General features: G+C 41.1%; 1 protein-coding gene across 2 annotated transcripts in view; it reads left to right on the plus strand.

Moving 5' to 3' along the window:
* KIAA0825 (KIAA0825 ortholog) overlaps nucleotides 1-23,909 on the plus strand; it is a 515,459-nt gene that overhangs the window by 239,970 nt on the left and 251,580 nt on the right. For both annotated transcript variants that reach the window (XM_089679161.1, XM_089679162.1), the window contains exons 17-18: nucleotides 15,655-15,814; nucleotides 17,794-17,931. In XM_089679161.1, coding sequence (XP_089535287.1) covers nucleotides 15,655-15,814; nucleotides 17,794-17,931 — 298 coding nt within the window. The remainder of the gene's footprint in view (nucleotides 1-15,654; nucleotides 15,815-17,793; nucleotides 17,932-23,909) is intronic.

Raw genomic sequence — 23,909 nt, forward strand, 5'->3', positions numbered from 1 at the left:
AAACATGGGCAGCTTCACAGACTTGCTGCATCATCTACCCCCTGCCCTGTTGTGTAAGGTAGGACGTGAAGGGGAGGGGGATTGTGATATAAAGATAGGACTGTGATGTAAAGGGGAAGCGGATGTGATATATAGGGAGCGGGATGTGATATAAAGGTAGAACTGTGATGTAGGGGGGAGGAGAGTATGATATAAAGGTAGAACTGTGATGTAAGTGGGGAGGAGAGTATGATATAAAGGTAGAACTGTGATGTAAGGGGGGAGGAGAGTATGATATAAAGGTAGAACTGTGATGTAAGGGGGGAGGAGAGTATGATATAAAGGTAGAACTGTGATGTAAGGGGGGAGGAGACTATGATATAAAGGTAGAACTGTGATGTAAGGGAGGAGGAAAGTTTGATATAGAGGACTGTGATGTAAAGGAATTGGCGGGTTGTGATGTTAGGAAGAAGGGGCTAGGTAAAGGGGAACTGTGATGTAAGGGGGAGGGGGGCTGTGCTATGAAGGGAGGACTGTGATGTAAAGGAATTGGCGGGATGTGATGTTAGGAAGAAGGGGTTAGGTAAAGGGAACTGTGATGTAACGGGGGAGGGGGACTGTGATATGAAGGGAAGACTGTGATGTAAAGGTAAGGCATGCTACAATACAGGGAGGGGGGAACGTGATATGAAGGGAGAACTGTGATGTAAGGGGGGGATGAGGAGTGGAGATGTAATATAAGGGGAGCACTGTCATCTGTGATGTAAGGGGGGGGGTTAGGGGCTGTGATATGAAACTGAGGGCACTGATGTAAAGTGGGACTGTGATGTAAAGGGTAAACTAAGGACACGAATGTGAAGGAGGTACTGTGATGTAGCAAAAACATGGAGATTCAGACCTCTGCTGGAGAACAGTTTTACTGACTGGACCTTCGTGAGTTTTAATTTAATACCTATAGCCATGTGCTCCTAAGACTGTTGGTTGAGGTACCATTGCCTACATGAATGGGATCAGAGTTTGGAGACTGCCAGTCATTGTCAATTGCGATATTGATGGCATGTTGATTCATATCACAAGGATTCTTATAACAAAGATATTGCCTGAACTCGAACTTCTAATATAACATACATGTTGTGATCAGAAGATTGCCAATGAATATACCTTTTTACACTGGCAAGGCATTTGAACCATGGACAACTGATTTTATGTTGGCACCACAGTGGATACACATATGCTATTTATAGTCTAATCAAAATATACACAATGACTTGTGCAAGGGCTTTTATTTATCATTCTTCACACTAGTATGTTTCAATGGTAATTATTAACTGAGTAGACGTATAGTTGGCACAGTTTGTATGGGTTGATTATTATTGGCGATTTGAAAAACAATTGCTGCTTTATTTAGGGTTGAGCCACTTAATTGGTTTTGCCAACACTAGACTTTTCTGACATACGTACCCAAGTGAGCTCCTCTATTATCATCATCCTGATGAATAGTGTATATACGTAAGAAAGTGGGCAGTCCTTGAGCCCCTATATACTTGTGTGTATTTAGTCCTCATAGCTAAAGGATAAGTTCACTTTTGTAAAATAAAAAAAATGCACATATTTTTGCAGAAACAAAATGTGCATGTATTATTTTTTCCTTCAGAATACTGGAAAGCAATCTACAATCAGTAGATCACAGGTGCAACGTGGACTCCTGCAGACATGTCAGTGGACTACGAGAACACTCATCAGTGTCCCCATAGTGCACTGGAACTACAAGGCGATGGCAGACAGTGCTTATAGTTTATTCATTCACAGGAATCTGTGAATGAACAAAGCAGCGGTGTGGGTGGAGCCGCACTGTTATTAAAAGTGACATCTGGTCACAGGGAGCGGGTGGGGAGAGGGGAGAGGAGCTGCATCATGTTATATGTTCCACCCTAAATACATGTGGAACTTGTAACATGTTTCCAAAGGTGAATTTAGACTGTATGACTTCCAAAGCACCTGCTCCAATCACAAGATGTTTCTGGTGAGCAATGTGGCAGCAGAAATGTTCAAACCTTATAGTTTAAAAACTTGTGTAAATTTCCCAGTACATGGCCCATATGTCTTTTAGGGTTTTGTGCCATTTCTCTTTATTGACAAAGGGTTGGACTCTCTAATTCACATTGCTTGTCAAAATCCACACCCTGCACCACAAGCCAAAGAAATGGCTCGATCACCCACTGATTTGAGCAAATGAAGAGTCTGCAAGCAATATTACTTGTGCACATAAAACATTTTTGGTCAGCCACTGCAAAGTGTTTGGGTATATTGAATATAAATCACACTGTATTGGACAAATCTTACTGGGTTTCTGGATCTGTGGAGAGTAAGTACTATTTGCTTTACAAAGTACACGTAAGGAATCAAAGGACTGGTCTGTCAGTGCATGCATGCTCTGACTCCGCCACTCTTGTAGTCTTCCCACAAATAAAAGCCCAGTTCAAGCCAAAAAGGCTTTTTTTTTGTTTTGTTTTGGATATTAACCACTTTACAACCATCATTCAGCTACAGCACGGTTGTCCAGTTCCGGGAGGGTGTCATATGACGTCCTCCCAGAACATGCACCCTGCGTGCCCCCAGCAGTGTGGCTCAGCACTGTCGGTGATCACTGTGTCCTACTGTCCAATGACACAGCAGATCACAAAGTAAATACAGTTGCCAGTTATTGGCAGCACTTTCCTCACGCTGTCACAGCATGAGGAAAGTACTGCTGATAACCGGCAAATGTCACAGAGGACACCAGCACTGATAATCAGGGCACTTATGATCAGTGCCACCCAGCAGTACCACCCACCAGTGCCCAGCAGTGCTGCCCAGCAGTGCTACCCAGCAGTTGCGCCAATCAATGCCCAGCAGTGCCGTCCATAAGTGCCGCCTCTTAGTGCCCATCAGTGCTGCATATCAGTGCAGCATCATCAGTGCCTCCTCATCAATGCCCACCAGTACCGCCTCATCAGTGCAACTTATCTGTGCCCATCAGTGTTGCCTATCTATGCCACCTCATCAGTGCCCATCAGTGCTGCCTATCAATGCAGCCTCATCAATGCACATCAGTTAGGGAGAAAAATTACCTGTTTGCCAAATTTTATAATAAAAACAAAGAAAACTTTTTTTTTTCTTTCACACTTTTTGCTCTTTTTTTTGTTTATAGTGCAAAAAATAAAAACCCCAGTGGCGATTAAATACCACCAAAAGAAATGTCTATTTGTGTAAAAAAAATTATAAAAATTTCATATGAGTACAATGTTGCTTGACCAAGCAGTGTCTAGTGTGGTTACTGGGTAGAAAGCACAGGCCATATCTCCACTGATGATGTATTTTATTAGGGACGTAAGGGTTAAAATTTCTGTCAGTTATTTTTACTGCTCTCTGTGGCCTAAAGAAATTTCCCCCTACTTATTGTATGGCCACACGCAGCCTATTATTTTTTTTTGTTTGTTTTTTTTAGTTTTACCATATGTGTATGTCTGTTAGAGACATGGAGACCCCTAGTGAGTGCTTTTGTATAAAAAATAATATAGGTTTCCTCAAATTGTATTAGGGTAATGTTTTATAACTTTGAATAATGCCACACACAGGCCGAATGACAAGCATGCAGAGTCCTCTCATAGTGACAGTTTCTTTACTGCAGAAAATAGGCATCTGATTGTCAGTGAGAGTTGGCAGCAGAAGGGTAAACAGAACTCAGGCTATTTCTCACAGCAAAGCAGATGCTCACAGGAACAGTCTTTGAACACAGTCTTAACATAAGTTCACTTACAGGGCAGCTGGCATGGTCACAGACAAGGGAGTGGGTGCAAAACTTAACTCTCTGAACCTCGCATACTCTCTGTCTGTTATTCAGATGTCACTTCACTTAGTTTATCTCGCTCATGACATAGTTACTTCACACCCGCAATTCACAGAAGCTCTCTGAACTCTTTGAGTCACATGGACCCCCATCATCCATATCAGCAGCACTCCAATTCCAGAATCAAGTCTAAGAGACACTTTTTCCCCAGCTCAGACTTATTTATTTGTATTTGTCCTGCTACACCATCATAAGCCACTCCACTAAAGTGGAGATTTTTTTTTTAAATGCAATTTTGCCCTTTGTTTTTTTTCACTGCTGCTGACCTCTTGCAGCTGCTTTGTAGCCCTTCATGTCTACATGCTTGTGTTCCAACAAATGCTACACCTCATTTCTCATGGCAGGTTTCCTGATGATGACAACAGTGGAACATGCCTTTGCAAAGCATTTTGGCATGTATACTGGCAGAGTGTGTGACAATGTCTGAAACAATTGAGTACTTTCCAAGAAACTTTTTTTATTTGCGCTAACATACAATTTTGAGGACAAGCTTTCGGGCTATGTCCCCTTATTCAAGGTCCAAGCAGTACTACTTCACAAAGTTTTAGCAAAATGTTTGAAGAAACAATCTCTGGGGGGAAGGGGTTGGGATGACAATCAGAGAGGGCGTTGTAAAACTGTTGAATAATGAGTGAGAAAAACCATGTCTAAATTAAGGCCATTATCTATGGTGTAAAAGTTTTCCTTTCCTGAATAGTTTCAAAATTCCCTTTAAGAATTAAGATATTGAGGTCTTCCATATTGTGGTCTGGTTGTGAGAAATGGTGTCCCACAGGTGTGCACAACTCATCTTCTTTATGTTCCTTGATGGTATGTCTGTGCAAATTCATCCTTGTTTGCAACTTCTGTCCTGTTTCGCCAATGTAAGATTCTTTGTTACATTTTTTTGCACTGGATAAGGTACACAACATTACTGGAGGTGCAGCTGTATGATCCAGTGATATTGAAGGTCCCTTCTGAGTGTCTGACACTTTTTGATGGATTAATTTGGTTTCACAGTTTGCAGCGTTTTTTTATTGCAGGGTTTGCTTCCATTATTTGTGACATCATAATCAGAAGGAAGTTTCCTACTGATTATTTTATGTCTGAGCTTGGGGGATTGTATGAAAGCCAGTATTGGGGGTTGCTGGAATATTTCTTTTAGAGTTCCATCTTACTAGAGGTACACAGTTGTTTGTTTTTTTTCTCTTTGTATTGGAGTAGATTTTATCTTCGAGTTTTCAAGGTTGTGTTTATGCTGGTGTTGATAGTTTTGTCTTTGTAACCTTTTTAATGGAAGTAGTCTGCTAGTGTCCTGAGATATTTTATCTCTGTCTTCCGGGTCTGAACATATTCAGTGGTATCTGATGGCCAGATTATGTATGATGGCCCGTTTAGTGTGACAATGTCTGACAATGCAAAAGAACAATTGGGAGACAGAGATAGAGTTTTGTCACTCTATATTAAGAAGTGCCTGTTCAAGGACCTTCATAACAACATCTCTGGGTTTATTTTATTGAAAGCTGCAGATTTAATAATATAGAAAATGACTTTTAGCATATTGAAGTTTGAGATTTTAGTGATAGGGGTTACATCTGCTTTTAGCCAAACCTTGCACACACATCACACCCATTCTGAAGACTATTTGACATCATATCTTTAGTGCTGTTATATGGAGACCAATGTAAATTCTCCTTTATGAAGAGGAGGAGGATTCCTCAGTCGAGTGTCTTCTATACTTTACCACACTCTGTGCACCTCCAGTCAATTCACTTCTATATTGACTCTATAGATTTGTGCTTACTGAACTCCTTATATGTTACGTGTCCTGATATTTGACAGGTGGTCCCTCATGCGGTCGCCTGGTTGTCCTATCAACATATTTCTTGCATTAAACAACAGCCTAATTATCTTTTCTCTCCTTAGACTGTGTGCACGTATGAAGTGGATGACACTGTTTCATCACTAGAGTAGACAAGGTTTTTGGGGTTTTTTTTTTATGTGATATCGCTCAGACTTTGGAACTGTCTACCATATGTTATTGGGTGGTCAACAACACAATCCACTACAAAGGCAGCCTGTACCAGGAGACATGTTAAGGTTACAGAACTCTCCCCTCTGAAAATACTAGCCAGCTGTCATGCTGAATTAATAACTTCAAATTTCTGACCCACAATAAGTAAGCAGACTTATACTGACTTTACTGTTTGCATACGTTTACCAGCTTAGTAACTCACAAAGCCAGAGGTTCAGTACAAAGGCCATGAGACTAGCATTTATAGGAGGACTGTGATGACAGTCCCTGTACTTCTATTAGCACAGATTTCCAGTAGGTGTATTAGAGTAGATTGGTCATGCAATGGGAGGTATATAAACATTGTTTTTTCCCACTGTTCTGATGTATTATTATTAATTGGGAGTTATATAGCACCGACAGTTTGCGCAGCACTTTACAACATGAGGGCAGACAGTACAGTTACATTACAATTCAATACAGAAAAAAAACTTACAATCTAAAAGGGATTTTTCCATTGTGTGGCAGCTAATTCTGCCATACTAAAATTGGTGAAGTTAAAATTACTTTAGACTTTTTTTTTTAATCTTTACTAGGTTATTGTTGCAGTACACGGAGGGCCCTCCCATCCTCTCAGTTTTGCCTCATTTTGTCATGTTTGCCTTATTATTAGATGTCCCTTTGGATAGAAAATGCAGTTTACAAAAATGCCTTATTCTCTTTCTTTCTTTGTTTTTATTGATCCTATTACTATACAGAAAATGAATAAAACCATACAGTATTATAAAGGCATTGCATTTAAAATAATTTCAGTTGTCCATCTCAGAACAAACTATTAGTGATTATGTACCTTCCAACATGTCTTACTGCTATTGTATTTTAAATTTTGTCATAACCCAGACTGAAATGTCCCTCAATAACACAGAACTAGATAACAAGCTAATCTTAATATTTTGGTGATCTTAGCAGTGCAATGGGTTTCACACAGTTTAGTTTAAGTATGACTTTGACTTGCTTGGAAGAAACAAAGAAAAAAAAGCTTACCCTGTAGGAAGTGTCAGCTGTGTACACTGCCTGTCTTGTACACTGTCTGGAAACATTACTATTCATTAAAATAACCTTCACTTCAAAGTAACACCCAGGCTGTAAACAGTCATCTTGTATTGTAGAGAACACGATGCCCCCAAAAAAGTGAGGAAACGTCCGTCTTTGCAAAGTAATTTGTGGCGTTGAAGATTATTGTTTTTCATCATGGTGACCCTGACTTGGCTGGCTGGGTGCATATACAGATTAAGATGAATGCAGTTATTCCTTGGCTGAGGTCTGCCTCTTTCAGGGCACATTCTCCCTAATGACATGATTGATAGGCTGTACCAAATACAGAGAGGAACTCATTAATCATAGCACTGACTGAATCCAATCATCTGCTTCACCTGCAAAGTGATGGACAGGAAAGGATACAATTTGGGTGATACACTCCTTTGTCAGAGGGCCCTCAACTTTTTCAATGTCATCCTCATACATACACAAAATGACTCTGAAAAAATAAGGTGGTTTGAATCTGCCATGGCAAAGAATAGCCTTAAATTGTCCAGCTAATTTAATAGAAAGGTCCATGTAGTTACAGCAGCCTTAGCTTATAACAGAATCATAGAGTACAGTATCTAAAGGTAAAAACATACGTCATGTTACTTTTACTATTAACTCAGGATATGATGAGCAGACAAAATATATAACCCAAAGTAAGTTTTACTGACCAAAAGATCTGATGAATTTGGCATACTGAATACAAGCCTCAGCAATTGGGAAAATGGCAACCATTATGTTGTATTATATATTAATAAACGTCAAGGACTATTTGATAAATGGGCATTTATTTTTTGTGAATATATTTTATTGTAGACTGGAAGATTTTTTTTTTAATCACAACACGATCTATAATTCTATAGATGTCTCTCATATAAAATAACTAAGTAGCATAGTAACTGATCCAAAGAAAATATAAAGTTAGAAATGTGGGTTATACCCCAAATCAAGCATGTAAGATGGCTTTTTCTGTCTGTTAGGTCAATGAGGCTTACATGTATTTACATATGTAAGGGTCAGTGAAAGGTTAGCACTAAAGTATTCTGCTAATTAAACACAAAAATAAGGGGTTAGAGCAGGGGTGGGCAAACTTTTTGACTTGAGGGCCGCAATGGGTTCATATATTGGACCCGGGGGCCGGGCCAAGAGTAGATGAATGATGTGTATGTGTCATCCATAGTAAGTATAGTAATATTCCCCCATAGTAAGCATAGTAATTAATCCCCCATATAGTAATTCATCCCCCATAGTAATTCATCCCCCATAGTAATTCATCCCCCATATAGTAATTCATCCCCCATAGTAATTCATCCCCCATAGTAATTCACCCCCCATAGTAATTCATCCCCCATATAGTAATTCATCCCCCATAGTAATTCATCCCCCATATAGTAATTCATCCCCCATATAGTAAGTAATCCCCCATATAGTAATTAATCCCCCATATAGTAATTAATCCCCCATATAGTAATTAATCCCCCATAGTAATTCATCCCCCATATAGTAATTCATCCCCCATAGTAATTCATCCCCCATATAGCAATTCATCCCCCCTATAGTAATTCATCCCCCATATTAATTCATCCCCCATATTAAGTCCCCAAGTCCCCCCTGTGTCAATTCACTTACCTTTGTTCCGCGCGTTCCTCTCGCCGTGTTCCCGCGCCGTTCCGGTGTAGCATGAAAATCTGTCTCCTATGAGGATCTGTCCCCCTCGACGTATCTGCGCATGTGCCAGTTTCAGGCATTAGCGATTACCGATCGGCGATCTCCGGCACATGCGCAGATACGTCGAGGGGGACAGATCCTCATAGGAGACAGATTTTCATGCTACACCGGTCTTCAGGGCGGACTGTGAGAGGAGCCTAGCGGGAGCCTAGCTCCGCGGGCCGGATTAAAAGGTCCGCCGGGCCGTAGTTTGCCCATTGCTGGGTTAGAGGCAATAGTAGTTTAAATTAGCTAAAGTTACTCCACTGGGAGTGTGAGATATGTTCATTGTAGTGCCAAAGGGGAAGTATGACCATAAAGGTTCATAAACGCCACATAAAATACACACCTAGCATGCATGGCAGCAGATATGCACAAATTTATAGCTTGTGTAGCTTGCATCATTATATGTTTTTCCATAAAGTTCATAAAATAAAGATAATAGCCCTTTAAAAATACTTAACTTTTGAGTATAATCAGATTTCAGTAATCATATCACAAAAAAATTAGGCGTTGATATATGTTTCATATTTATTATCAGCTATGTGACCATATTCACCAATTTGTCACATAGCTTTAAGCAGTGTAATGTCAATCAAACTGACTACTGCATTCACAACTTTTACATGTAAATGCCTGAAGCAGAACTCTGTCCAAGCTATGAACATTCAATTGATACAAGCAGTAACTGTGCTTTAAGGCATAGTTTACACTTTCATGATATGTTAATGCACACATTTTAACCTGCTTTAGATTAAATTTTGAATAGACTGCCAATTTACTCCAGTGCAGCCAATAGTGCCCCTGACCCTTTTCTGGGAACAGTAATATATGGTAGTGCACAGTTGTGTTGCCTTAGTGTGCTGGGGTGCCATTCAAAATGTATAGCACTTCAATACACAAATACATGCATAGTGAAGTATTGTGCATTACTGCAATGCAAGAGTATAATCATAGCTATAAACAAGCCCTCACTGACCTCTGTATAACTACAGTAATGGCAAAGCTGTTTTTGTTCTGAATGGAGTGGAGAATAATTAGAATATCTGTAAAGTTATTATAGTTTTTGTGCCCCCCATTTTAGTAGATTTACCCTCTCTACTCCTCCTTTTTACCATTATCACTGGGAACAAAGGTGAAAGAAAATCCCAAATGTTGGACTTTCACCAGAACAGGAATAAGGGGAAATCTGCAATAAGGACTATAGTTCTGGTGATCCTGGTAACAAGCAGGAATTCCCTCACTTTGGAGGGACTTCCTCTCACTTCATGTTTTGGCTATGTAAAGGGAAATCTGCCCAATAGAACACAGATGGCAAAAAACTGCAATAAAGACATTACAGCCCACCTATAAGACCACCCGTATATACCTGGTTCTCTTTAGGCTACTCTTCTCTGAGGAAGGGATTGAACGCTGGGATCCTATCTGGTTGCGCTCCTTCCCCTTTACCTCATGGTCTCCTATGGTGTGGGGGGGTAGGGGGTGTGATGCTTCGGCGTCCGGCGGAGAGGACGAGAGACACATTCTACCCCCCTCTGTCATCCTTCCTCGATAACTTAAGTTACGTTTCTTAGCACTCATCTTCCCCCCCGCCTTCCCTACCCCTCCCTCCTCTCTCTCCCCCCCCCCATTTTTTTTCTTCCTCTCTCTTTTCCCTTTCTTTTGCTGGGACGGTGCTTCTGGCATGCTAAACTGAACATTTTCATACCTGACCTAGAATCACATTATCAATTAACGTAGCTCAGTGTAATTTCTCCACATCCACCGTTCTCAAAAATGTTCTTTAATGTCAATGATTCCATGTTCTGGTCTATCATGAATCTGCGCACGATATTGACAATAGGTTCTTATCACCATAGTTACTCAAAACCTGTTTATTTTATGTCCTTCTAGATTCACATCCTCCTATTAGTTCTGTAATGTTCTCCATGCCAAGTTTTTTTTTTTTTTTCTTTTTTTTTGTCTGACTTACTCTCATTATAAGGCTAGATGCTTCTAGCAAACTGTTGTATCGATACAACCCATGCTTTTGTCTATGTTTATGCTTTTCGATGCTCAATAAATTTTTATTGGTAAAAAAAAAACTGACAGGGATTAATACCCTCCCTTAGAGGACTGACAGGCTGCCAATTTAATACTCGGAGATGGGAGCAGAATGAACTGAACTACTGAAAGTGAAAGTGTTTGTGCTGTAAACTTTGGGAATACATGTCTCCACAGTGCCTGCATCTACAGAGGTCAGTGAGAGACTTTTTTTATTATTTTTTTTAATTGTTTTATCAAAAGGGTAACAGACATATTCTCCCTGGGTCATGTACAATTTGCACAGTGCACACGAATCATCAAAGCATTATATAATGGCTTTGAGAGCTTTCTCCTTTTGTTTTATGATTATGATTAGCTAATTGATGTGAATATTCACATAGTTCACAGATTCTCAGCTCCTTTGATAAATCAGCCTCCAACTGTTTGGAAAAATGTTAAGCTGTCTGTAAGTACTGTAAAGGCCAACTGTTGGTTTAGAATAAAATGGCTTGACCACCCTGCAAAATGGGTTTTCAGCTTGGAATTGCTAGCTGAAAATATTTCCAACTGAAACCATGACACAGACCCAGAGAAAATGGCTTTGAATACTAACTTGCAACTAATAGCAATTATAAAAAAAATGTTAGTAGGTGTTAGTGACATCAATTATAGCTTTTACAGAAAGCCCTTCCTTTGAACTGTATTTTTCTCCAGTTGAATAAAATTGACTTGAAAAGTTGTGATGTCAAAGTGAAATGTAATTCATAGTGAAAAGCTGATTGGTAAAAAAAAAGAGTACTTACAAAGAAAAAAAAAAATCAAAATGCATCAAAGCACTCACACACAGGGCTGTACAGCATGCAGCGCCTGCGTAATGACATTCCAGGGACCCACTGACATCACGTAAAGCCTCCCACTGAGACATATTAGAAGAGGTGGCTGTACACGATTGTGCGCTTGAGGTTACAACCCCCAGGCACAACTGCATACAGCCACCTATTCTAATGCATCTCATTGTGTACAGTGGATATCGAAAGTTTGGGCACCCCAGCTAAAAATTTGTATTAATGTGCATAAAGAAGCCAAGGAAAGATGGAAAAATCTCCAAAAGGCATCAAATTACAGATTAGACATTCTTATAATATGTCAACAAAAGTTAGATTTTATTTCCATCATTTACACTTTCAAAGTAACAGAAAACAAAAAAATGGCGTCTGCAAACGTTTGGGCACCCTGCAGAATTTATAGCATGCACTGCCCCCTTTGCCAAGCTGAGATCTGCCAGTGTCATGGATTGTTCCATGTCATGTGATTAGCTGTGGCTAAATCACAGCTAAGCACAAAAAAAAAAAACCCTGAATGAATCGATGTAAAAAAAAAAAAAAAATACTGATCACTTCCCCATAGTAGTACAATGTTACTATGGTAACATTGTACTACTTTGAACATAGTGAAATATGACAAACAAATCTTAAAAAAAAGAAACAGAATGTTATAAAAAATTTAAAATAAAAAAAAAATATTTTTTTTTCCACACTGTCACCTGTCAGTGTCCCTGATCACCGCCATGCCAGTTATATGATGACGCTGTACTGCACTGGTGACAGTATGTAAAAAAAAAATAGTGAAAATAATTTTTTTTTTTTCTTTTTCCGAAAAATTATGACAAAAAAAATACGACTTCAAAAATCTCGCCATTCCTCTTACGAAGTACGTCGGACTGTCTACTTTGCAAAAAGGGGTCATTTGGGGGATATCTGTACTGTTCTGACATTCTTGGACCTCAAGAAATTAGATTGGTTGTCAGTACTTCAGGATTGATCAATATTCAGATCTATACCATAGTTTGTGAACTCTATAACTTTCCTAAAAAACTAAAAAATACATCCTAATATGGGTTATTTTCACCAAAGACATGTAGTAGAATACATCTCGGCCTAAATTTATGAAGAACAATTATTTATTTGCAAACTTTTATAACAGAAACAAAGAAAAACATGGTTTTTTTTTCAAAATGTTCGGACTTTTTTGTTAACTTAGCAAAAAATAAAAACCCCAGCGATGATTAAATACCGCCAAAAGAAAGCTCTAGTTGTGTGAAGAAAATGATAAAATTTTAGTTTGGGTACAATGTTGTATGACCGCGCAATTGTCATTCAAAGTGTGAGAGCGCTGAAACCTGAAAAATGGTCTAGGCAGGGAGGTGTAAAATTGCACGGTATTGAATTGGTTAATTCATTTGGAGAATTTAAGTTTGACTAAAAAAATTAATTATATTTTTTTTTTCTTTTGTTAAGGAATGTTTTTCTTTTAGGTATAAAAAGAGATCGTGCAAAAATTAGAATGAAGACTGCAGTTGATTTATAAAACTGGAGCTAAATAAATAAAGCTGCTTGGTATATCAGACAATAAATGTATGCATCTTAAAGCAGCATCAAACCCAAAAGCAAACATTTATTACTGGTATATTGTAGCTTGCAAATTCTTAGTTCTAGCTGCATTTATTTATTTATAGTCTTTAATCTTGAAGGTTCTTGATACAAAAAAGATGTCACTGTTTGCATTCCTTTTGCTCTCCACACATTGGAAAAATCATCACTTGTATTAATAACTTTTGGATGTCTATGTATGCGAAGATATTTGGAAATAATCAATAGCAATTTTAGAGATCTCCTAATTGAACACTAAGCGATAAGAGTATCCTGCAAGAGCAGATTGTTTTCTTTCTTCTATTTTTGTATTTTATTATTTTCTTTGTTTTATCTGGTGACCCTGCTAGTAGGTCTGTTGTTTTTCAAAAAGAACAAGATTTCTTGCAGATTTATCAGTTACAGAGATTAGACAAACCATTTAACACTGGCAGAGGTGCTTGCAATGATCAGGTTTTATTTGTTTATGTAAAAAGGAAAAAGCTGTTTGCTGTAACTGCTTATAAAGTATTAGCTGGAGTTTGGCTTCAATTTGTTAGTGTATTTAAATTTTAGGATTATGTACATTTAGGATTATTTCCTAAATGTACATAATATAACAGGATACTAATATTTATAGTTAAAGTTGATCCAGGGAATATCCGATTGCCTCTTGGGGGATCAGGAAGGAATTTCTTATTTTCAACCAGACTAACTATATTCCGCTATACTTTACATCTTTACATCATAGACTGGGAATACTGCTGTCCAAAGGTGCTCTTTCATCCACAGCATAGCCACACTAGTACAGGAGGTATGTTACTGGCTGGGTACCAGGTGAGAACAGAGAGGAAAAAAAGCTAACAAAAAAAGAAAACAAATGCAAACAATATACAAGGTTATGTATACTGTGCGTTGTGGTCAACATAATTTCAAAGGAATATTTCGAGCTTTGATTAAAAAGTGGTATTTTACTTAAAAAAAAATGGTACTTAAAAACAAAAACAAAAAAAAAACTTTGGAGTAGATTTACTAAAACCGGAGAGAGCAAAATCTGGCGCAGTTTTGCATAGAAACCAATCAACTTCCAGATTTTGTTGTCAAAGCTTAATTGAACAAGTTGAAGTTATTAGCTGATTGGCTACCATGCTGCCCTAGGCAACACAAAAATCAGCTGCCCCCCTGAAAAATGCTGCCCTAGGCAAACGCCTTGTTTACCTTGCGGAAAATAGGCTCCTGGAGTTGAATATCAGTGGATCAGAGTCGGGGGGGTTTTCACACACACACAGTTATTTTGCCCTGAGTGGTAAAGTGACAATGACTTCTTACAGTAGATGTAAACCTTAAAGTATAACTAAAGGCAAAAATGTTTTTTTTGGTTTTGAACAGAGTGCTGAGGGATTAAAACACTTGCCAGGTTTTATTGCTGTCTGTGTCCCTATTAGGGAAATTCACCCTCTATATTTGCCCTGTTTACCATTATCATTGAAAATGAAAGTAAAGAAAATTCCAAATTTTGGGTTGCCCCCAGAAAAATAATAAAGGAGAAATCTTCCAATGGGGGCACTAATTCTGGTGATCTGTGGGTTTACAAAGAATTCCCTTTAATTGCAGGGATTTCCTCTCACTTTCTGGCTATGGGACAGGAAGTGAAGGAAAATCTCCACAATGGGACACATGGAAATAAATCTGACAGGCGGTATAACCCTCCCTTGCTTTTTCCAAAATGAAAAAAGAGGTTTTGCCTATTGTTCTTTTTTAACTGGAATAAGATTACATGAGATTTTAGTGACTAGGTTTACATCTACACCAATCATTCTATGGTAACTACTAAACATACACCTGTTATCTAAGGATAATGGGGCTGTTGACAGTGGTGGTATTGATGACAGCAGTGTCATTAATCTTCAATTACTTTTATAATATTTCAAGCACCAGAACTAAAGCTAAGAAAAACTGTGTGCACCCTAATGCTTTGATTAACTTTATGTCCTCTTTAAACATTACTTCCATGTAATTATTCTGCATATTTATCCAGTGTCCCCTGACTTTCTCATTGTATTTTCAATGTAAATAGTGAAATTCAACAGCTAAGCAGATAAGAGCAAGGACAAACTCTATTTCTAAAGCAATCATGCAGAATAAGCCAGAGTGTATTAATTTAATTGTTACTTTTATAGTTGCTAACCTTTTGACTCTAATTTGTTTTTTTTCTTTCCTCCTCCACAATACGACAGGCAGGTATGTTTAGAATTACAAAAGATCAACTTTAGCTATCATATAATGAAAAATAAAATTGTTACCTTGTAGATAGACTAAAAATATTTGACTTGACAAAATATCTTGCTTTACTGATAATGATAGTAATTTTCCTGGGGCCCAAAAACCTGTAATAATATTGACTGGAATTTTAGAAATTGAATGTACAGTGTTAATGTGTGTGCAGACTCTGCTGGACAAGTGCCCATGCCAGGGGCATTGCAGTTCAAGAAGACACTAAAAGATTTTTATTGTGCATATTATTGTATAAGAAATATCTAATGGTATACACTTTTTCTTTTTTCCAGTGACTTTGCAATACAAGAAGACCGTTCCGCAGAAGGAGTTCAAGGCAACAGGCTCGATTTGACTGAGCAGAAAATAAATATGATGGTACTGGATATCTGCCACAAACCAGGTGGCAGCGAGTACCTGAGGCAAATTCATCACATCATCCAGCTCAATGAGGTAGGGAAACTGCCTTTTTGCCGAGCAATTAGGTGTGTATTGGGTTGAAGCAGAGTATGCTGGCAGCTAAGCGTTCGTCAAAGACACAGTAATACTTTTTAAAGTCAATCGCAGACCTATTATTGCAGTAGAATTCTGCATATTTATATTGCAGTGAGGTTTGTCTATCAAAGGGTTATTGCATTAACTTTTTTTTGTATGGAAAATATATGATGGCACATATACTTCCTCTTTTATTCTTGCTGAAAGCTAAAGCTTGTTTGCATGTGCAGATAGATATAGGTATACAGTATATAAACACAAACACACTTAGCCGTGTACAAGCGTGTGCATGTGTCCAAGGTCGAAGAGGAAGTAAACACCGCACACATGATTTTCAGTTGAAGTAGTCAGTGCAAGTACAAGTGGACTGATGTTTTGTTAAAGCGGTAGTAAACTCTCCACATTAAAAAAAAAAATCCTTCTGCAAGGCAATGTCATAATTAGCATGCATACTAGCACATTATGAAATACTTATCTTAGAACAAAGCCCTCCAGCAGCATGCTGCCACCGCTGTTAGGGCTTCCATCTTTGCCTGGACTTTTTTTGGGTTGGCTGCAGCCACTTGACGGCGATGACGTCACTCCTGCAAATGCTCTGAAGGAATGACATGAGTATGTCGTTTCTTCAGAGCGCATGCGCCCATGACCTCAACAGCTGCAGAAATGAAGAATATCTCCTAAACATTGCCTGTTTAGGAGATATTCCTGGTACCTATAGGAAAACTTTATTAAAAGCTTACCTGTGGGTACAAGTGTACCTGCAGTGTTTACTACCGCTTTAACTACATTGGGATAGAATAATAGTATTACAAATGTCATAGTGCTGAAAGAAAATTTTAAATAAATACAGATAGCAAGTAAAACCTGTTAGTCCTTATATCTAAGAAGTATTGTACCTTTGCTACAACCAGAAAGTCCATGCAGATTACCTTTAAACTTAGTATAGTATGGTTTATTGCATCAGGATTTTGAAGCTTCTCATATTGCTTATAAACCTGAAGTCTATTGCCACATGTTTTTGTACTGAGTAATCTCTATCTTATGATCCATTGTGTTTGGCTAAGGATGCAGTGGGATCAGATGAAGAGTGGTGCAGGGAGCCATGGAATCGCATAAACATGCATTTGCGCATGCTCATATTATGGATTAGTCCAAGTATTAGGACCAACAATCCTCTTTATCTTTGACAATAGGGAAACATGAATCCTTGGAGGAAGACCATGTAAACTGTGTACCCTCAATGTAACATTTGCATGTGTGACTGCAGTATAACTTTACACTAACATTTAAAATAAAAAAATATAAGAAGATATAAAAAAAAAAGTTCCCATCCTTCAACCTCAGTCTCAGTACAACATGTTCCCATCTTTTAATCTCATTCTCAGTACTACATGTTAAGTATCTAGTAACATCTGCATGGAACTTGCTCAAGCAAGACCTTTTTAGAAAGATCTTAGTGATGCCTTCTTACTCTAAAACTGCAAATGTTTTCTTTTTCAAGGCTTCTCTTATATCTTTCTAAAAGAAAACACTTATATTCTCATGACATGCTATGTATTTTTATTAGAGAAACTGAACATATACCTCAAGAACAGTGAAGTCAACATTTTATTTTTACAGTATATCCAGACAGTGGGCACTGTACATGGGTTATGCTGAATTTGTTTTTTAATTTAATGTTAAAGTAATTATGAAGCAATTTGAAACCATGTTTTGCCTTGCATTTTCCCTACAATTTTTTTTAAATATAATTTTCTTTTTTCTACTGTCTTCTTTTGTGTTGATGCCACATATGCCTGAACAAGACTTAATTAGTCTTGAACAACATATCATAAATATGTATGTTGTCTTTATAAAGTAAAGATTTATGTGGAGTGCTACTGCCAAAATGGACATTGTTCTATACTAATACCTCTGCTATGTGCTTTGTATGTTAGGTTTACCTGAATGAGGCATTGTCTTCCCAACATTCCAAACAGGCAGATGCACATTCAGAAGCATTTCATTTGACCTTGACCAGTGCAGAAGACCAGCTTTCATCTTTCAACCCTCTGCATACATTCACACTACCTGATGTAAGTGCTGAGAGTGAGGTAGGAAACTGAATAGCAATAAATATTCTTGTAATTAATAGAATAGACACATCTAGGGGCTGCTGAAAGACAGTGAATGTCTCAATAAATGGAATCAAATTCTGATGGTTTCAAGCATTTCATTCATATTAGATTATTCTATTTCTCTTTTCTGTATTGATGCGTTTACAGCTGTATGGGTATATAGAGTTTTGTTTTATGAATGCATAACTTATTTGATGCAATTTTCATATGTATACACTATATGTCATATATATATATATATATATATATATATATATATATGTTTTCAGATAAAGTGACTATATAAACACTAATTGTGAGGGTTGTGTCCCTGCTAAGACCAGATGACCACTGCTGTGATGTGCTTCAACTATAGCAGACATCTTTCGAAGGTGCTTTTTGTGCATGCACTGGTACTCAAGTGCCCCAGGACTATAGTGATGGATTATCTGTCTAACCTGTCTCTTTTGAGCAAGCAGATGAGCAAAATGACTTTCAGTGATAGCCCATCAGCTGAAATTTCTCGAGTCCCTTGGTGACACAGAGAGCCATAAAGCGTAATTGTGGCATAGAAGCTAAGACCTGCAACATCCTGGTTGAAAGCTAGCCTCACTCTGTGGTCTGGCAAAGGACATGATCTGCTAGGAAAGAGCATGTTACGTACCGCCCGGTGGTATCTCTAGTGAACCACAGAACGGGATTCCCCAGGGCGCGGAGTCTAAGCCCCAGTCTGCTTATTCACTAGAGCCCTTGATGGTGGGGATGGACTTGGAGCAGAACTGAGACCAGGTCGCGACCCCTGGGTATGCCCAACTGAGGTAGAGAGGGCCAGCTGGGGTATGTACAGGTGGAGAGCCTGATGTGAAGAGGCTAGCAGGCCCTGGACCGTGGCGACTGGATCCAAGCGGGATGGATGGATGGATGCCAGTGCAAAGTATAGCGGAGTCAGACAGGCCGGGTCGATAACAGCAAAGGCAGACAGTACAAGGCAGTAGGCAGAGAGTAACCGGGTCACGAGCAAAAGGTTCAGCAACAGGAGGTCAAATAATTCAGGAGCAGGCAAAAGAGTAGTCAGGGATGAGCCAGGGATCAGAGCAGGAGATGGTCAACGGATAAGGGTCAGCAACTAGTAATCACTCAAGAACTCAGGACACAGGAACAGCAGGAAAGACCTTACGGTAATATGTGATTTGCTAAAGCCTGTTTAAATAGTGCGCCCTGTGCACTCATTGGTGCCAGGCGCGCGTCCGTGGGCGCGAGTGCACATGCGCGGCCGCCATTGCCGCCGCGGTCGCCCAGGTCCTAGTGTCCGCACACTTGTGCGCCTAGACGGACCGCGCATGCGCAGACTCGTGTGCCGCGGTAACTCTCGGGGTTCCCGACATTGCCCCCCCCCCTTACGGGCAGCCTCCGGATGTCCATCTGACCTCTCCTTTGGGGCTGGTTGCAAAGGAATTCCCGAATTAACCTAGGAGCATGAACATTTGGAGCAGGCTCCCACAAATTCTCCTCTGGCCCATAGCCTTTCCATTTGATGAGGTATTGCGTTTGACCACCCCTCCTTCTACAGTGAATAATCGTTTCTACCTCGAATTCCTCTTCCCCATCAATATCTATGGCCTCCGGGGGTCTAGATCTACGATCTGGGAAGGGATCCGGTACTGCAGGTTTCAGCAAAGACACATGAAAGACGGGGTGAATCTTAAAAGATTCGGGAAGCGCCAGCTTATAAGCCACCTCATTGATCCTACGTTCTACCTGGAATGGGCCCACGAATCTGGGTGCCAATTTTCTTGACGGGCATGCCATTTTCAGATTGGTTGTTGCCAACCAAACTTGGTCCCCTGGGTGCACTACCAGTTCCCCTCTTGGGCCCTTGCCATTGTCTCTGTAACAATTTGTTATTGGACGTAAAAAAAAACTTAGGGTCTCTTGAGCCGCTGGGACTGAGTTTTCTGGGACCAGATCAGGCAGGAAAGTGGGATGGAACCCATAGTTGGCAAAGAACAGGGACTGCTTAGTGGCCGAATGGCACGCGTTGTTATACGCAAATTCTGCTAGGGGTAGGAGTACCAACCAGTCATCCTGGAGGAACGAGGTGTAACACCTCAGGTATTGTTCCAGCGTTTGGTTAGTTCGCTCAGTCTGTCCGTTTGTTTGCGGATGATATGCTGAGGAGTATGACAGTTTGATTCCCAAACCTTCGCACAAGGCCTTCCAAAATTTGGAAGTGAACTGGACTCCCCGATCTGAAATGATGTTCTTTGGTACTCCATGGAGTCTCACTATTTCCTTAACGAATACTTGTGCTGTTTCAGGGGCAGACGGTGTACCTTCCAATGGGCGGAAATGAGCCATCTTAGAGAGACGGTCTACCACTACGAAAATCGCAGTATGATTCTGCGATGGCGGTAATTCTACAATAAACTCTATAGAGATCATGCTCCAGGGTCTATCGGGTACCGGAAAGGGTCGCAACAGACCCCAAGCCTTGTCCCTGCTGGGCTTGTTCCAGTTGCAGATGACACAGGTCTTAACGTACAACTCGCAGTCCTTGGCCATACTTGGCCACCAAAACATATGTCGTACTAACTCTACAGTTTTATGTGTTCCAAAATGAGCCGCCAATGGGTGGTCGTGGCAATAGCCCAAGATCAGGGTTTGAGCTTCCTTGGGTACCAGGATCTGCTCTCCCCTCCACAAGAGACCCTCTCTGCTCTGTATAGAGACTCCAGGTAGGTTGGGGGCCCTTGCGGATGCAGCCTCTAACCTAGACAAGAGTTCAGACTGTAAAAATAAGAAACTACCTGCCGGCAAGATGGTATCTGGCTTGGGCGTTTCTTCTGGGTCTTCGAACATCCGGGAAAGAGCGTCAGGCTTGGTATTTTTAGACCCAGGTCGGAATGTTATATGCAGGGTGAATTTTGATAAAAATAACGCACATCTGGCCTGATGCCGTCTGAGGCGTTTAGTTGTCCTCAGGTATTCCAAGTTTTTATGATCGGTGTAGACCAGAATGGGATGCGAGGCGCCCTCCAACAAGTACCTTCATTCCTCTAATGCCGTTTGATTGCCAATAACTCCCGATCCCCGATGTCATAATTACATTCAGACGGGGTAAGCTTCCTAGAAAAGAAAGCCACTGGGTGCATAAGTTCCTTTACCCCTACCCTTTGAGACAGTATTGCTCCCACTGCGTTTTCTGACGCATCAACCTCTAAGATGTAAGGCAGTGAAGCATCGGGGTGACTTAAGATAGGGGCTGTTGTGAACAGCTTCTTCAAGGACTCAAAAGCGCCTGTGCCACTGGGGTCCATTGAAAGTGTACCCCTGTCTTTGTAAGCTGGGTGATGGGAGCTACCAGGCCCAAGAAATTTTTGATAAATTTCCTGTAAAAATTGGCGAAGCCAATAAATCGCTGAACCCCTTTCTTATCCGTGGGGACCGGCCATTCTAAGATCGCAGAGATTTTCTGGGGATCCATTGCAATTCCAGTGGTGGAAATGATCAGCCCCAGGAATGGAATACTGTGCTGTTTGAAGCTACACTTCTTGGCTTTGGCATAAAGCCCGTGCTGGCGAAGGCGCTCTAGTATGCTCCGGACATGATCTTGATGCATCTCCAGAGAGGAGGAAAAAATCAGAATATCGTCTAAGTACACGATTACAAAGATATCCAAGAAAACGTGGCCGGTGCTTTACATAATCCTAATGGCATAACCAAGTATTGAAAGTGTCCGAACCGAGTGCAGAACGCGGTTTTCCACTCATCCCCTTCGCGTATGCGGACCAGATTGTAAGCCCCCCTAAGGTCTAGCTTGGTAAAGACAGATGCCGACTTTAACCTCTGAAACAATTCAGGAACTAAGGGAAGGGGATAGCGGTTCTTAACCGTAATTTTATTCAGATCCCTATAATCAACACAGGGCTTCAGGGACTGGTCCTTTTTCTCTACAAAAAAGATTCCGGCCCCAGCTGGAGATGTGGAAGGACGAATGAACCCCTTCTGAAGGCTTTCATCAATATACTCCTTCAAAGCCCCCAACTCCTGCTCTGACAGGGGAAAGATTCAACCAAACGGAATCTCAGATCCCGGAAGAAGGTCAATAGGACAGTCGTAAGCCTGGTGCGGAGGGAGCATATCCTGGACTGAAAACGTCAAGGTAATGATGATAAACACTGGGAACAGTTTGAGCTAGCTCAGTGTCAACATTCACACATAACAGAGTCGGGGTGTCTAGTGGTGACCTTAAAAAACAATGCTCCTGACAATAGGGTGACTTGAACTGGACAGACCCGGTTCTCCAGTCAATTTGGGGATCGTGAGCTCGTAGCAAGGAGAGCCCCAAAATGACTGGAAATAAAGGAGATGCAATGGCGCCTAAGCGGAGAAGCTCTTGGTGATAACCGGCCACTGTGGTGCATATGGGGGGGGTCTCCTGATCTACCAACCCGGACTTAATTCGAGACCCGTCAGCCAGGAAGATGTTCAGGCCCCACTCTTTCGACAGTAACGGAATCTGCTGTTGGGCTGCAAAGCTAAGGTCTATAAAGCAGCTACAGGCCCCTGAGTCAATAATGTCCGTCACTTGTACGGTTCTTCCGGGGAGCTGAAATGAGATTGGTACAGCTAAATGAGTTGAATTATCTAGGCCAGCAGGAGACATAGCAGAGACAAAAGAAGAGTACTTACAAGATTTCTCCGGACAGGAGCGCACCATATGACCCGCTGCTCCGCAGAAGAGGCACAGATTGTTTATCCGGCATCTCTGGCATTCCTCTGCCGTGAGAGAAGGCCGCATCAGTCCGAGCTGCATGGGTTCAGTCCCGTCGGACGGCGCTGGATTTCTATTTGCGGGAATTGGCAGGACCGGCACCCGTGGCAGCATCCATGTTGGTCTTGGCCCTGGATTAGACCTTTCTTTCCTCCGCTTCCGCAACCTACGGTCAATCTGGATGGCCAGGAGGATCAAATCCTCCAAGGAATCAGGTACTCCCACTCTTGCCAACTCGTCTTTAAGTGGATCAGATAACCCCAGGCGGAACTGATGGCGCAGAGCCGCGTCGTTCCATTGAGTGTCTCCGCTCCAATGCCTAAATTCGGAGGTGTAATCCTCTGATGCCCGGCGACCCTGCTGTAAGGTATGTAGAGCCGCCTCAGCAGAAGCAACTCATTGCGGGTCATCGTATAACTGCGCCATCGCTTTAAAGAATTCAGCAACTGAGTCCAGGTGTGGATGGCGAGCTTCCATCAGATGGTGTGCCCAGCCCTGGGGTTCACCCTGCAGCAGGGATATAATAAACCTTGCCTTCACGGATTCTGAAAAGAACGTCCGCGGTTGCAGGTCAAAATATAGCCGACAGGAGTTCTGGAAGGCCCTGAACTTCCCTCGATCCCCATTGAAACGCTCCGGGGTGGGTACGTGAGGTTCCGGTGGGGGTATGGTGAGCGTTGCTCCGGCGGAGTTTCAGTAGATCCCTGGGCTGGGGTTGAGGTTCCCGAGCCTGCCGGCGGAGTTGCTGGCAGGGAGAGGGCCTGAATGCGTCCCTCCAGATGCGTAAACCCCTCTTGAAGAGTCTTGACAGCTTGGGTGAGCGCTGCCAGGTGCTGGCATATGTCATCCAGCGGAGAGGATCCTTTTCAGGCTCAGTCATGGCCGTATGGTTCTGTTACGTACTGCCCGGTGGTATCTCTAGTGAACCACAGAACGGGACTCCCCAGGACACGGAGTATAAGCCCCAGTCTGCTTATTCACCAGAGCCCCTGATGGTGGGGATGGACTTGGAGCAGAACTGAGACCAGGTTGCGACCCCTGGGTACGCCGAACTGAGGTAGAGAGGGCCACCGGGGGTATGTACAGGTGGAGAGCCTGATGTGAAGAGGCTAGCAGGCCCTGGACCTTGGCGACTGGATCCAAGCGGGATGAATGGATGCCAGTGCAGAGTATAGCGGAGTCA

Source organism: Staurois parvus, unplaced genomic scaffold (assembly GCF_062004578.1).
Source record: "Staurois parvus isolate SC_StPar_1 unplaced genomic scaffold, SC_StPar_1.0 ptg000218l, whole genome shotgun sequence".
Classification (NCBI taxonomy): Eukaryota; Metazoa; Chordata; class Amphibia; order Anura; family Ranidae; genus Staurois; species Staurois parvus.